Source organism: Mesoplodon bidens (genome assembly GCF_964165515.1).
Source record: "Mesoplodon bidens genome assembly, chromosome: 12".
NCBI lineage: Eukaryota > Metazoa > Chordata > Mammalia > Artiodactyla > Ziphiidae > Mesoplodon > Mesoplodon bidens.
Window position 1 is genome coordinate 79823208 of NC_138168.1, and position 17070 is coordinate 79840277.

General features: G+C 40.2%; 1 protein-coding gene across 1 annotated transcript in view; it reads left to right on the forward strand.

Annotated features, from left to right (window-relative positions):
• Nucleotides 1-17070, forward strand: part of ESR1 (estrogen receptor 1) — a 254813-nt gene that overhangs the window by 19056 nt on the left and 218687 nt on the right. Inside the window, exon 3 of the mRNA XM_081251428.1 lies at nucleotides 13386-13576. Coding sequence (XP_081107554.1) covers nucleotides 13386-13576 — 191 coding nt within the window. The remainder of the gene's footprint in view (nucleotides 1-13385; nucleotides 13577-17070) is intronic.

Genomic DNA, 17070 nt, shown 5'->3' on the forward strand with positions numbered 1-17070 from the left:
GTGAAAGTTTTCAAACCTTGACAGACGTGCAGTAGCATAACGACCCTTCATGTATTCATCACCCAGCTTTGGCAATTATATTTTCTTTGTACATATTTCTGTATGTGTGTCTGAAGGATGGGGACTGTTGTTTAAACAACACAACTATACTGTGATTAGCATAGTTAAAAGTTACCAGTACTTTTGTAAGGATCAAGAATTTGCATTTGATTTATACTTTCAAGGTCAAGCCGTTGGGATTTCCTGAGAGTTTTGATGTAGCATGTGGGAGGAGTCAAGGATTAGACAGTAACTAAAATCCCTTTCAGTGTCATACATTTATTGGCACACTACTATGTATGTATTTCAGAATAGGTTTTAAAGATTAACATCAGCATCTGCCTTCAGGATCTTTCGTTTCTTTTTGCAAATATTATCCAATGCTATCAATTCCCTATAGCTAGAGACAACAAATGTGGAAAAGTGTCACAGAGTTACTCACATGTTAAGTGACTTATTCTAAAGTCCCGTAGATGGTGGTTGAGAAAATCCTGGTAAACGGGGAGTGACTTACCCAAACTTGAAATTTCTTTTGCTCTATTATCTATTTTTCTCTAGAAGAAATTTGGGCTGGCAATTAAGATGGAGTTACTAATCTCTCGAGGCATTTTTAATTATTTCAAGAGCTATCATGCAGCTAGCTCCATGTAATTCAGGTGAATTATTAAATTGAATTAATTTAAATGAAATCAAAAGATTAATTGGCTGCCTCCTATATATTATTAGATGTTGTTCACAAGGTTTCCACAGTCTAGTGGGCATGGAACCTGTGGAACCATTATTGTAATCAGGGAGGCAGAGAGAACGTGCCTACAAGGTATAGAGATAGCAGAGGGAAGAAGTGAGCCAGGATGCGATTAGGATTTCTCCTGGATCACAGGGGCTGGGCAAGGGTATTCTTGGCAGAAAACAACATGAGCGAAGGCATGAGAAGAGTGAAGCCATGAGAAGAGTGAAGGCATGAGAAGAAGAGTGAAGCCATGAGAAGAGCGAAGCCATGGAAAGAGCGAAGCCATGAGAAGAGCGAAGCCATGAGAAGAGCGAAGCCATGAGAAGAGCGAAGCCATGAGAAGAGCGAAGCCACAAGAAGAGCGAAGCCACGAGAAGAGTGAAGGCATGGCAGGTTAGGAAGTGCACACAGTTGGCTGCTGGAGTACGCGGTACCTGGAAGGTGGGTAAAGGAGCAGCAGGAGATGAGTCTGGAGAAAGTCGAGCTATTGCAGAGAGCACTTTGCATATGTTACCCTAAGTCAAAAAGGTAACAGTAGCATGTCAAAACTCCAAAACTCCCCACAAGTTCCAGAGTCGCTGTCCCTGGTAGGGTGTCTCACACACACCAACCCAATCTCATCTCGCCATGAGATCCACATAGTGTGTGACTCTGTAGGTGTCCCATGTGCTCCTAGGGTCTCTGGATGACATAATCTGCAATTGTCATTGCTACACCACAGAGCAGTCTACTGTGTCTTCTCAGAAGTAAGCAAGATGTTTTTTTCTTTGTTGCATCAGCAGCAAAAGAATAGGCTGCTCTTGGAGCTTGCTTCCGGTAGAGTGGATTGGAAAATCAAAGAGGGCTAACTCTGCAGGTTAGTTCTAACTTCCGCATCTAAGAGAGCTCTTGATACCTACCCAGAGGTGTCAACATCTCTGGTCACTGATTATGGTGAAGAATTTGGCCTTACTATCGAGAAAGGTTCTGTGCAAAAGAACCTCTGTTCATTTTAAACCATATCCAAATTGTCTTCTATTCTGGAATCGTTTATTTGCTTCAGAACCCTCTCCAGCCATGCGTGTTGACTGAGCAGAGCCTCAGTAGATGAATTATGTCTCCTTTGTCTTTGATATCTCAGCTATATTTTCTAGTACCCAGCTTCCCACCTCAATCATTGTTAATAGAGGTCAGTGAACTAAGAATATGTCAAATATACAGATGTACGTCCCCCTCCCCGTTTCTTTGTTTATCTATTTCTTGTCTGTCTTCCCTCTATTTTTTTTTTCTTCTTGTTTTCTCATGCCTCATATTAGTGAGAAGTGACATTTCTGCAGGCAAGCCACTTTGGCAGTTAGAAACACAGTGGCCATCACTGACAGCTCCTTCTGATGGAATGGGTGTTTGTCCTCTTTGATTGGTCATGGGACTGAGTGCTGAGCAGGCTTAAATGCAGTGCTAGGGCCTCTTACAAACTCATCTTTTACACATTTTATTACTCTTGGGAAAGAGTTTTGAAAAATGGGCTGTGCACTGGCGAGACCCACTGAAGAAATTCTAGCTGGTTATAGATGTTATTGTTGGTCAGAGGCATGGGTCAGAATCATGGTCACCCAGCGTAAAGGCTGGAAAGCAATTTAGAAAACATAGTCGAGACTTCTCATTTGATAGAGAAGAAACTGAGACCCAAAGAGATTAGTGACTTGCTTAAGCCATGCAGCTATTATTGGCAGCTTTTTATCTAGAACCCAGGAGTTCTGACTCAGTGTGGAATTTTTCCACCACAATACCCTGCCTCCCTCATTGAAGTTTATTACATTTGCAGTGAAGCTACCCCTAATGACATACAGATTCCCAAAGAATTTTTTTAAGTAAAAATTTCCATTTGCAATTCTAGACATGTTTGTGTGGTCTTTTTATGTGATGATTTACTGTCCCTGTGTCTTGGATGGGATCATCAGTTTATGATTTATGGGATGATTTATGGATCACACTCAAAAGCAGACCAGAGGCCAGTGTTAGAGCAGCACTGTGTTTGGTATTTTGGGGTTCCGTACCTGGAGTGCCTTTTCCCAAAGGCCCAAGTCTTCCTCCTTGAGTTGTCTGCTTTCCTAGGACAGAAGCTATCCTTCTTCTCTTCCTTCTGTTCCTCCTCTCCTTATTGTTCTTCCTCCTTTTGCATATGTCCTTTGTCCTAGGATGCTCCCTGGCTGGTAATAAGTAGATACTTACCCAGTGCTGTTGAATGAGTGAATGAATTTCTTAATATTTCTGCATGTGAGTAGATGATTATTCTCCTGATATAGTGTCTTATTTTCTGTGGAAATTAGACTGCAAGTCAGACTTGTTTTAAGAAGGTGTGCTGTCAAACCACAGCTCTTTCCTGACTTAGCTCCTTTGTGTCACCCATATGCCCCATGTCTTGCTTCTTACTTTGGGCTTCTTATCCTCACCGTTCATTAGCACTTGCAACGGGTTGGTGAGAGTAGAGAAAGGAGAGGTGGTGAAACTCCAATCAGGTCACTTGGTTACACATTAGTAACTGATAAAAGATAAAAAGATACTGGCTAAATGGGTTTTTTAGGGAATTTTATGCCAGGTTGTTCTTGTTTCCCATTAGTGTGGAAAATCAACACTTGCTTGTATTTGGGGGTGAAGATATTTTTTTAAGTGAGTGGGAAAACCTCTTGACATTTCACAGAGACTTAAGGTTTGACTGGCAAATGCTAACGTTTCTGTGCATAAAGAATTTCAGGACTCTTGTATATAAGCACTAATGACATATTATTTTCTATTTGTTGATGAGTTAAAATAAGCGTTTTCTGAAATCATATTTTTAGGAGATATTCAAACTTTCATCAGCGCGTTCTTCTGTATGACTCTCGGCTCCATTATCTCTGTTTTCATGGAACATAACAGAGTTCTTAACCTTTGCACTAGAAATTGAATTAGCATTTTCCATTAAAAAAGTATTATTGGCCTTGTAATAAATAATTACGGACAATTTCTAACAGGATTACTATTTATGAGTTTAGGAATGAGATGATTTTGTTTGTAATGATTTTGTTTCCCGTTGTGACATACTCTGCCCTTGACTTGTGATGAGTTGGGGTGCAGTTCCCAAGGACTCTCTTCTCTTTGGGGAGCCTGGGCTCTGGGATCAGACTGCCTGTGTCCTTGACACCATCCTTTCCTTATTGGATGACTTGGGTGAGTTAGCTAATCTCTCTGAACCGTGGTTACCTCATGTTTAAAACCACCAGTTATAATAGTACTGCTTGGGGTAGTTTGAGGGTTAAATGATTTAATTCCACGTAAAGCACTTAAAATAATGTCTGCCACAACTATCAATTTTGTGCGAAAATTTGCTTGCCTACTCCTCCAGCTGCTAGACCAAGGGTCATGCTGGGTTTTCCAGAAGTCCAGGGTGTGGTCTGAACTTTGGGCAGAAGCTGAAATAGCAACCATAACTCTCTCCCTAGATAATTTCATGGAATCGAAGTGAACTGCATTTATCACCAGTCACTTTTTGGAAGAAGTTTTCTTTTGTACCTTTTAGGGAAGAACATTATCTGCCTCTGTTTATTAACCGGAAGATACAACAAATACAAATAAAAATTATTAAGTGGGTAATATGAGACAAGAGATAGAGTAAGTTTTCAGGTAAGCAGTATAAATGAGCTAGAGTCTTTAATTTCCAACAAAGTTGAAAGGACCTATATTTGTTATCCAGAAAATAATTTTTAACTTGCCTACCGCAGAACATAACTACCACCTATTTTACTGGGCTTCCCAAATGTGGCCCAGGACTTATTTAACTCTAGCTTTTCTAAAAATGAGATTCAGAATTTTCCCTCTCTAGACTCTACCATTTTATGTCAACTTTATTCTTTTTAAGAACATTTCTATACTGCCATGGAAAAAAAATAAAGGTCATATTAAAATCCAAATACAAAGTTGCATAGAGTAGAAATACCCATAGGTAAGTTCTGGCCAAAGGCACGAACCACCTCTAGCTTATGCCCATCCCTGTTTATATTTAAAGCAGAAGGGAGGTACACAAGAAACCATGTTCCAATTGATTTGTATGTTGGTACACACACAGGCATCAATAACTGGCTTCTTGTTATCTTGATACAGTGTTCTGGTATTGCAACAGATTCAGCTGTGTCTCTTGCAAAGTTGTTCTTAATTCTTTACTGATTAATTTATCCAGTAAGTATTTATTGGGTACTTTCTGTGTGCAAAGTACCATACCAGGTGCTTTGGGGGTGATAGAAAATACTTAGAATATAGTTTCCATACTGTTGAAAAGCTTACAGCCTGGTTGGGCAGGCAAGACATACAATATGGAGCATATAACCTTATTCCACAGTCAACTGTCAGACGCTTACTAGTTGTCATTACTGTGCTGGAAACTGGGAAGCAAAGGCGACGCTAATAGGATCTCTTTCCTGGAGACTCACAGTGAACACATATGATGATGAGGAGGGTTTTGGAATAGTTATATATGTGATACTCTAGGAGCGCATGTTGATGCTATTGAGAAGTTCAGTGGTTGCTACCTGAGAAGGGGCCATTTTCACTCAGGAGATTTTTCCTTTTTGGCTAAGACAGGAGGCAGTGTGGACAAAGGCCCAGACATGTGCTAGCCAGGTTGGGGAAGTGAGACACTTAAAATTAACCCTCAAGGGAGGGACGGAGCTGGAGACTGGACAGTGGCCAAGTCATCATGGTCAATACTAAAGAGCCTGCATTTCACCCATAGACCTGGAGTGGGTGCTCTTAGTCTGAAGTCTTTTAAGGAGACCAATCATGGACTTCAGGGGGCCCATGAACACCCAAAAATTATAAGCAAAATCTGTGTTTCTGTAAATAAGGGTATTTTCCTGGGGTCCACCCAGAAGAAGAAGATTCAGAAGCCGTATGATAGACATTGAGGAGACATAAAGGATTTCATGTCCATTTTGCCTCACTCTTGCTGTGGTGTGGAGGACAGGGTTGTGATGTGGGAGTTACAGGCGAGTTGGGAAGACTTTCAAGAAGACTCACCATGTCTGTACCTTCATTCAGATGGCAGATGTTTCTTAATCACTTACCTGTGTGTCAGACTGTGCTGAGCATGAGCTGGGAGACCATGGTGAGTAAGGTAGCCACAGTCCCTGCCATGGTGGAGGTTACAGTGTATGGGGAAGGGTAGATAATTAAACAGAACACAACCAAATGTGGGTCCATGGCTTCAATTATTTATTTATGTACTTGTTCATTCAACAATTATTTCTCTGCTAGGCTCTCTTCAAGGTTTTGGGGGAAGGAAGCTTACATTTGGGGAAGACACACAGTAAATAAACGTTAACATTTGGTTTGATGTTGGGTAGCCATTAAGCGCTATAAAGAAAAACCAAACCAATACAAAAGGGTGAACGGTAATTGGGAGGCTACTTTAGAGAGGTCAGGAGAAGGTGAGAAACCCTGAGTGGAGGGAGGAAACAAGTCTGGAGAAGAGCGCCGAGACCTGGACGCACTTGGCCTTTGTGGCACAGCAGCGACTTCAGCGCTTGGAACTTGGTGAGTGAGGGAAGCCGTGTGAAGAGTCCAGGTGAGAGTGACAGCCAGGGAACAGATGGCGCTGGGCCTTTGAATTTTATTCTTGGTGTGGTGGGAAGCCATGAGGGTTTTGAATAGCGAAGTATGATTCTGACTGCATTCTGTATGTGTGTATGTGTTTTAACACCCCACCAAGTGATGAACTCAATTTTGACCCTTGCTCCCTGGAGATGGTATCAGATCCCATAGGTTAAGGGCTTAGTCTCCTGAGGCTGCCCTTCAGATGCTGATCGCAAGGCCCAGTCATCATCTGTGCTTCTGACCAACGGGCTTTAAGTCCAAGTTTCCCATGAGCCTCTGCTTGGGTTTGATTAATTTTCTAGAATGGCTCGCAGAACTCAGGGAAACATTTTGCTTACTAGATTACTGGTTTATTATAAACACTTGACTTACTAGATCACAGCCAGATGGAAGAGATGCATAGAGCAAGGTATGGGGAGGGGGTGCAGAGCTTCCATGCCCTCTCCAGGTGTACCCCTCTCTCCATACCTCTGTGTGTTCACCCACCCAGAAGCTCTCCAGCCCCTTCCTTTTGGGTTTTTATGGAGGCTTCATTACCTAGGCATGATGGTTAAATCACTGGCCATTGGTGATTGATTCAGCCTCCATCCCCTCCCCTATCCACCCAAATCAGGAGGTGGAGCTGAAAGTTCCAACCCTCAATGCTTGGCTGGTTCCCCTGGCAACCAACCCTCCTCCCTAGATGGGGTCCAAAAGTCACTTTGTTAACATAACAAGAGATACCTTTGTTGCTTTCATCACTTAGGAAATTCCAAGGGTTTTAGGAACTCTGTGCAAGGAATGGGGATGAAGACCAAATATATAATATTTCTTATTATAAATCACAATATCATAGGGAGTAAAGGCCTCTACTACAATAGGGGGAGTTCAGGGTACATCTAACCTAGCTCATGGAGGTCAGCAAAGCTCCCTGGAGGAACTTAAGTTTAAACTTTGAACTGGAGAATAAATAGGAGTTATTCAGTGGGTGAGGAAGGTTTTTCCAGGAAGGGGGAGCAGCATGCTTGAACGCCTAAGGTGGATCAATGGGCCACAGGGCCAAAAATGGGAATACAGGAGTAAGAACAGGCTTTTAGGGAAAGATCCTGAGTTTAGTTTTGTGCACATTAAGGTTGAGGTTTCTTAGGGTCATTCAAGAAGAGCTGCGGAGTGGCTAATTAGCATCTAGGTCTGCTGTCCAGGAGAGGAGTATGGGACGGCAGTTTCTTGTGCTCACACACATGGCTGAGATTCCCACAAAGAGCTGTCAGCTGAGACAGCCGAGGGCTGGGGGCAGAACCTCAAGGAACATTGACATTTAGGAGCCTGGTGGGGGAAGAAAAGCCTGCAGAGGAAATAGGGGTGTGGAGTAGTGGCCAGTGAGATCTGAGTGGGTGTCCAGAGAAGTGGTGAAGACTTTACCTGCTGTAAGAATTTAAAGCTGAACCAGTGTGAGTTGGAATATGGAGGATAAGCCTTATGGAATATGGGAAGCGAAGCATGGTTTTATCTGACAGCTGAGATGTGTAGGTGATGGGAGGTGGTGACTAAGTGGGGAGCATAGTGTGAGCAATTTGTGAGAGGTGGATTTGATAAAATTTTGCTCAGGGAGCTACAAAGAGACCAGTTCTGATTGGAGCAGGGAATTCAAGCACTTGGGCTTAATTTTATTTGTTGATGATTTTTTAACTTGAGTTTTCCTGGTTTATGACTGCCCTAAAATTATAGGCAGAAGTTTGAAAGTGTGTTTATGTGTTTTCTAGACAGTTTCAGCATTTTCATTGTATCGTCAAACAAGTCCATGACCCACCAAAAAGGTAATGATCCCCGGGTATAGGCAATTAGAAGTTATTGAGAGATGAATGTTGTCTTTTATGATGATTCTTTTGGCAGTGGTTGGCAGGATGAGTTTGAGGAATGATGGGAGATAGGACTTTAATTCTAGTAATTCAGACATGGAGTATTGGTCTCTTATGTGAGAATGAGGAAAACCAGGGATGCAAAGAAGGATAGGCATTGTGTTTTGAAGAAATGATGGACTGAATTTGATGATAGCTTAGATGTAGGAGGTACATTTAGCAAATATATATTAATGACCTACTGTGTGTCAGTTAAAATTGGGAGCAAATGAGACATGGTCCCTGCCTTCATGGAATTTACTGTTTACATATATTTGTAACATATATTTGTCAATAAACATATATTTGTCAATAATGCCTCAAACATGGGACTGGAAATTATGGTAAATGCCATGAAAAGAAAGTTCAGGGAACTTTGAATGCTCACAGTTTCGGGGATTTGATTGGTGAGGGGACGTCATGAAGTTGTTCCACTAGCACTTAATCACCCCCACATTTCTAGGGAGTGGATATTTGTTGACTCTTTTAACTTTGCAAAAAATATTGCCTTTAGAAACCAAGGCTCTAAAAAAATTTTTAAATGCTTGGCTAATCAGGGGAATAGTGCTTTTGGATGGCTGGTACCATGATTTGTGGTTAGAAAAACAAGAGTATTTGGTTACACTGAGCTTCAAACTTTCCCTTTGATTAATGAAAATCTTCCTGGCAAATACTTTTTAATGGGCTCTGTTTTTACTTGGTCCAAGAGAGTCCACTCTCTGACATCAATATGAATGCCTTCTGACATCTCTCTTAATCATAGTGAATATGTAATATTAGTGGGGCATCCATTTGGAAATATTTAGTTGTCAAACTGATGTAATGAAAATGGAACTAAATCTAATGAGTTGAGTTTCTAGTTTCCATAGGTGCAGTGGTGGTGTCTTTTGTTATTTGATGCTCTCCAGCTTCCGCCATTCTTTTTCCTGCCATTACTTTACTCCATTCCTTAGTCACTTGTGTGCCTCAGAGTTGCAATGTGTTAAGTCACTGATGCAGAACATCCCTCCCTGTCTCATTCAAGCTTCTGCCCAACTTCTTTTCAGAGAATCTTTAAAAGTATCTGTAGGGCTAAAGAACATCTAATCTCTTAATACGTAGCCTAATAGACTAGTCAACTTCTTATCTATGTCTTATGAGGAAGTGTCCAGGATGAGAAACTCACTCAATTTGGTGACAATTTAGTGAGAATAGGAGACAAGTTTTACAAAAAGGGAAACGTTTTAGCAATTCGGCAAAAGAGTTAGTTAAATCTTCACATAGGATAAAGGGAGAGGGCATTTTTATCCAAATGGATAAAAAGGCTTTTATCCAAAGCCTCTTATTAGGAAGGCAGAACCTGAAGACATTTAGAACATGAAAGGTAGTTAATGAGAGTAGTTAATGTTGGTCCTGCGGAAATAAGGAGAAGCCAAAGGGCCTCTGAGGCAGAGGGAGAGGAAGAAGGATTGCCCTAAATGTAATGTAAGCACTTCCTACTAGAGAGGTGTGAGGCTAAAGGTTCCGGGTCTATGACAGCTGCAGTCGGGCAAGGCCAGACAGAGGACAGCTGGAAGAGGTGAGTCCGGGACCTGTGAGTAGGCTTATCCCTGGGGACTGGTCTAACCTTGGGTTGGTGCCTGAGCCACCCTTGTGTGTTGGTCTGAGTCCAGACATGGGCACCTCCCTCTCTGATCCTTTCCACTGCAGATAATGGGGCCAAGTGAGTCTGCATCCTGAGGACACAGATCTCTATCTGGATGCAGCTGTGCCAAGTGAGCTTGGCTTGACTCTCAAGACAGCCTTGAGCATCGCATTTCAAGGTGCCGCAGGGCTTTGCAACCCATGAGATGATCTCACTTGCCTTTTTGCTTGATCTGGATTATATTCATTTTTATGCACCCCTGGTCTGGGAGTCTTCATCAAGCAGGACTGAGCCAGAATGATTACTGACAATGTTATATATGTGAACTTCCCATCTGGATTAAAAAGTTGCTTTATGGAGAGGAAACATGACCCGTGTAATTTCCCCGCTCTTCTTCTCAGAAGCTTTCTGATTTTATGCCCTATGTCTACAGTAGACTTTCAGTATTCCAGGGCCATCTTAAAGGTAAAGTGTGGATGAAAGGCATTTTGCCAACAGCATACAGCTCTGCTAGATCTGGGGAAAATGGGCTTTTGCTCTTACATCTTTTACCCATATTCTTAAAAACAGTATTTGCATATCCTATTTATATTGTTTTGAAAATTGTTATATTATTGACTCAGTCATTGCTTAATTTGTTTGATATCAATATTTATTGAGTTCCTATTCTGGAAGAGGCTCTGTGCTATAAACACTCAGCGTCCCAAAGATAAGACACAAGGAACTTAGTGGACAGCAATGAAGATGAGGATGTACAATTGAAGGAGTGATAATGTAGTAAGTAGCGGAAGAGAAGTAAAGAAAAACCTGCTATCGAGTTCAGAACAGGGATACGTTATTTCCAGCGTGTGGGGATTAGGAGTGGCTGATAAGAGGGGAATTCATGCATGGATGATGCTAAGTGAAAGAAACCAGTCACAAAAAGACAAAAACTATATGATTCTACTTATATGAAGTAGCCAGAATACCAATGCATAGAGACAGAAAGTAGAATGGAGTTTGCCAGGGGCTGGGGGGAAGAAGAAATGAGGAGTTGTTGTTTAATGGGTAAAGAGTTTCAGTTTTGTGAGATGGAAAATTTCTGGAGATCGGTTGTACAACAGTGTGAATATACTTATCACTGAACTGTACACTTAAAAACAGTTAAGGTAACAGATTTTATATTATGTTTACCTTGCCACAATTTAAAAAAATATGGTATTTTATTATGCAGGGATGGATGGAGGATACTTGACACCTTGGAACTTTTGCCCATGCACATACTGTTCACTCACTCATTCATTCATTCATTCAACAAACATGAATTGGATGCTTGCTATGTGTTAGGTGCTGAGCTGCTTCCCGAGGGTCGATACTAATAAGGTTTATAAGACATCGAATCTGTCAATGTCAAGCTTGCTCACCACCCCTTCGCTCCCCACGTGCTAAGCTTCTGTAGTGAAATCTTCACAGCTGCTACCTGCTGACTTGAATCGTGCATGAGACCTTAGTAAACAAACAGTAGAAAGATTTGAGGTTATTTGGGGGGGCGTTGACGGCATGGTGATGAAATGGAAGGAGATGGGTAACCGAATATGAACTAGAATTGAAAACTGTGAGGCAGCTCTCTCTAAGGATATTAAAAAAAATAAAAGTCTCCTGTTTATGGCTGCCAACCTAAGAGCTAAGTCATTTAGAATGGAACAGACTGGCAAAGTCAGACGCACTCAACCCAAGGAGCTCCTTATTTTGTGACTATCACGGCAAATGTAGTTTGAGAGCCACTGCCACAAAATTGTGGGCGATGTTGATGAGTGAGAAGGGCAGGGAAGGGTTGTACAATTTGAGCTAAAAGGAAAGGCAGGCTTGTGAAGGGAAGGAGCGGGGACAGTCAGGGTGGTCTGGTTATTTGGGCGGGGAGTGGAAAGCCGGAAGCATGAGCTTCCTTAACCGAGAGACCCTGGCAGCTCTATCTTCAATTCACTTTTTCTCATCTTATTTTGTTTTTGTTTTTAAATGTCATAGGCTTCATTCCATCTTTCCTTCCAATATTTTTCTACTTCTTTTTTTCCCCCCTTATATACCCTGGAACACTCCATTCATTTCAAGGTATTCTTGAGTGCCATCTACATTTCAGGCACTGTGCTGGGCTCTGGCTATATACTCCCCAGTTCTCTCATACCACCTTTATTCTGTTGCACATGCCTAGCCAATCCTGGGCCGGTGTCATTTCTGCTCCTGTGCGTGGTTGGATGAGACACACAAACTTAGTCTTGTCTACTCCTTTCCTTACCTCTTTGCTCCCTGTCTCCTTCAAGGTGTCTTCAGTGAGGCTGTTCCTTCTACCTGTTTCTTTAATCCCAACTGCTTGACTTTCCTTCTTGACTTTGTTCTGTTTTCCCTTCTCCGTACCTTCCACCATTCCCTCCCTACTGGCCCATTCCCTTCAGTCTCCATGAGGCCTTCTCAGGCCCCTTCCATTCAAAAAATGCCTTTTTGTCTTTATATGCTTTAGTGACAACCGTATCTCTTTCTCTTCCCATTCACGTCCAAGTTCTCAGAGGAATGGCCTTCACTCATTTTCATTTCCTTATGTTCCATCCACTCTCCACCCACTGGATTGGCTTGTACTCTCTACTGAAACTCCTTGCTAAGTGTCCTCCTTGTCAAATCCAACTTCATTTTATCAGTCCTGGTTTTATTGGACTTTTCTGCACCTTTGACACGATTGGTCACACTCTCCTTCTTAAAGCTTTCTACTTCTTTAAGCTTTTTTGCTTCCCCATTTCCTTGGTTCTCCCAGAACTTTCTGAGTGTGCCTTCTCAGATTCTTTTCTGAGATATGCTTCCTCCCTGAAAATTTTCAAGGTTGGTGTAATCATTTGTGTTCCTCTGTTCTCATTCTACATGTTCTTGAAGAGGAATACTGAATATTGACTAGTATCCTCAAATTACAGTCAAGTCATAACAACTGATACCTGGGGTTACCTTGTAACAATGATGTAAAATTTTGAATTATCTTTCTATACATGTTCTATGTTGCTCATCAGTTCATCTGACTTTCAAATGTTCCAGCTGTTTTATGCTTTGTCTCCATTTTCTAAAGGCCCTTAGTGTGGTCTAGAATTGGAATGAGTATTGGTCTCTAATGGTTCTGGGTTAATTGAGAATCCCTAAAAAAATGAATAAGTCTATTAGAAAACAGCTAATTTCATTTTGTCATTTTCTGGATAATATATTCTGGTGTAGGAAGTCCATTTTTTAAGAAAGTTTGCAATAAACAATTTCCCCTGAAGGTTAATATAATAGGCAAACCCCTTTTGCTGCAACAGACAGCAAGAGGTAATGAAAGATTAGCTTACATTATGATTCATTATTTCAAAATGTCAGAATAAAGTGGATCTGCTACATCTTCCAAGCCCTCTTATTCTTTAGAGGAGAGTGCATGTTTTGCTTTTCTAATGTTAATGGATTCACTGTGTTTTTTTTGTTTTGTTTTTTTGTTTTTTTCTCCTATTTTTTTCCCCAGGCCAAATTCAGATAATCGGCGCCAGGGTGGCAGAGAGAGATTGGCCAGCACCAGTGACAAGGGAAGCATGGCCATGGAATCTGCCAAGGAGACTCGCTACTGTGCAGTGTGCAATGACTATGCCTCAGGCTACCATTATGGAGTTTGGTCTTGCGAGGGCTGTAAGGCCTTCTTCAAGAGAAGTATTCAAGGTAATAGTGTGTTGAAAACAACTTATCCCATTTTTTAATCCTAAGAGGGGAAGCAACAGAGGAAGGCATATGATCAGCCATTTGTACAAAACACTTATACCTAGTAGGTCCACTAGTATCTATGGTAGAAACATGGAGAAGAGACAAGATCCCAGGAGAAGGAATTGGCAAATGTCAGGGCAGTTGTGGTTGAGTCATTATGCTTCCTCCATTTGGCAAGATCCCAACAGTCTTGAGCAACTCTAGAGGAAGAGGATTTCAATAGCTGTGTCTCTGAGATGTTGTCCATGCCATGACTGGGGGATGGCAGGTGGATATTTATGTGTTGTAGGCAACTAGGCTTATGTGATGTAGTGTGATATTAATTATCCATATATAATTATTTCTCCAGCTTAGCTTTGCGCAGATAAGCATTCTGATCTTTGCTCCAAACCAATTCTAATTTAACTCGTTCTTCTCTTGCTCTTCTTCCATCTCTTTGTTGTCTCAATGGATGACATGACCTTTTGCTAAAATGAGAAGATTCAATGGCTGGTGACTTGTAATAAGGGATGTGTTACCTGTATCAAGCGGTTATTAAGTATACACCTGTAAGATTTCATTCATGTCATTTGCAATGTCTGCTTCAATCCTTTTCTTTTATACAGTTTTCCAAGTGCAGCTTCTCTGATAGACTGCCAGCTACATTTCATTTCTACTCCAGGAGTGTCTATATTGTTGCTATATTGTCTATATAGGATATACTGGGAGAAACAATCATTTTTACTACCTAAAATATCTATGCTAAAGATCCTTTGACAAAAACAGAGATCTGACAATGGTTTAAACTAGCTGGATTAACCTTTTGTTTTAATACTGGACCATTTTTCTCTGTTCTTATTCTGTTATCTTTTCAGCTTAAACAAAGTTTAGTATATAAATACTAAGAATATTTCTGATGGAGTTTTTGTGTGATTCCTTCAATGGAAATTGAGACTGAAGTAACTTGTTGAAAACCAGAGTCTACTAAATTAATAGGTACTGATTTCAGACACTTTTGAATAGAGAATGAATCACTATTCTCATGGACTTTTTGCTGTAGCTCTTCACTGCCCTGATGTGGGGTGAAAGCTGGGGGATGATACACACTATTTATTTTTCCTTTCAGTGCCAGTGGATGGATTTTTTTAAAGGCTATTCATATCTTAATAGAGTAGTATGTGAGGTCAACTTGGTCCATTTTAAAAGCACTTTTTCTTGACAACTATTACTTTCAACATCTTTTAGAAATCTATTGTAAGACTGGGACTTTTTTATTAGAATTTTAATAAAATTTATAATATTATATGATAGTGGATTTTTGTATATAGATACATACCAACACAGATTATTTAATTTTACTAGCAGATATTAATACTATCTTAATTAGAAAAGTGATATTTGTATTTTGGTTTAATTTAGTATAAGCCCTTAAAGGTCTTTTGACAGCCATCTTCATTTGTGATTCTTCTTTTCACTTAATTTTATATAATCTAAGATACCATTATTTTTATCAAGCATTTAATCTGGTATGGAAAAATCATCTGATAGAGGTAGATTTAGTGGGTAGATTCAACTACAAACTTGGACAAGTCATTTATCTGAGACTGAGTTCCCTCATCTGTAAAAATGATTTAGAGCAGGGGTCAGCAGTTTTTCCGCAAAGGACCAGAGAGTAACCAGTTAGGCTTTGCAGGCCATTCAGTCTCTGTGACAGCTACTCACTTTGGCATTGTGGCCTGCAAGGAGCCATAGGCGCTGTGTAAATAAATGGGTGTGTGCCAATAAAATTTTATATACACAAACAGGTAACTGACCAGGACTGGCCTGTGGGCCATAAGTTGCTGACTCCCGATTTAATGTATGACAAGAGAATTGATGGTTTCCAAATCTAACATTTTGTCTTTCATGTTTATTGAGAACTTACTCCGTACCTGTGCTAGATAGTCTGAGGGAAATAAAAATATGTGTAAGAAGTAATCCATAATCCCACAAAATTTAGAATTTGTTTGGGAAATTTATTTGGGGAGGCAAAGGTACACGTTCTCATGATAGTATTAGAGAGTAAGTTAGTATAAAGTGCTGTGCTATGATACAGATAGGGAAGACAATAGATGAATATAAGAAAAGAAGATATTGTCAGTTATAAATGTAAAAAGACTGAGATTGAAGGTAGAAACTATCTTCCTCCAAGGAACAATGACAGTATTTTCACACATTATTTTCTTCACGTGTGTTCAGCATTTAGGAGTGTGCTGTGTAACACCACATTGAACTTAGTATTGTCTCTAGGCGTTAAGGCATCGGAACAAAAAACACAGGAAAAAAATACTTATAAAAATTAAATGAAGTAAATGTAAGTGTATAAAAAGAAATATTTTGTTGATATGGCTTTATCTCAAGTTCAAATATTCAAAAAATGTTTGCTTACTCTTTGATAGTTAAAATATGTATCTGATTTCTAACTTGTACATACAGACTAAATAGTAGGATTTCATTATACTATATGAAGTTGTACATATAAACTGCTTACAAATGCAATTTCTATGTGGCTTCAGAAACTTCTTACTTATCATGGTATGAAGACATTTATAGAAGGTTTCTTAAATGAGATGACTATTGAGTCCAAAGTTCTACAGGAAGCCTGGAAACAAGGCAGAGTTATTAACTTTTATAGATAGAGAGGAACCTTAAATATTATAAAGTTCACTAATTTATTAATTTGTTCATTGAATGCCTCTGCTAAGCAAAGCACTGTGTGAGGTCCTGGAGATACAATTACAGTAAAGACATAGTCCTTACCCCCATAGAGCTTAAAGGTAGTAGGAGAGATGGACAAATAAACCAGCAATTAAATTACAGTGTGATAAGTACCAAGATGAGGGTGAGTGCAGATTTTACAGGAGTCCAAACTTCACTTATTCCTGGTGGGGCTTGAGTCAGGCTCTCAGAGAAAGTTTCCTGATTTAAAATTGTCTGGAGAATTTTGCAAGTGAGCAAAATGAAGAAGGGCAGGTTGAGTGTTCAATCATATGAAAATGGGACTGAGTATGCGGGTAAGGACCAGGAGGTAAGATAGAGTTTGGGGAGTTCTGTGAATAAAAATTAACAAAATTAATATACCATCAAAGACATTCCTGGGCCATATATTTCTTCTTAGACTGTGTAAAAACAAAGTAATTTATTTCCTTTTGACTTTAATGGCATTTCCATCTATTTGATTTTTTTGTGTATATAAAAGGAAAACAGCAGAGCAATAGAGTCTTTCTCATCATAGTCTTGATAGCTTGGAACTAAAAAGTTTTACTGAACTTCTGTGACTCTTTATAAATCACGCTGCCCCTCAAATCTATTTAAGGACAGTGAAGGGTCTGACATGCTGCAGGTAGAAAGTTCTGAAGATGCTGTAGCTCTTCCTGTTTTTCTTGTTGCTTAAGAAGAGAGCTAGAAATGAGTATCCATCAGATTACTCTAGT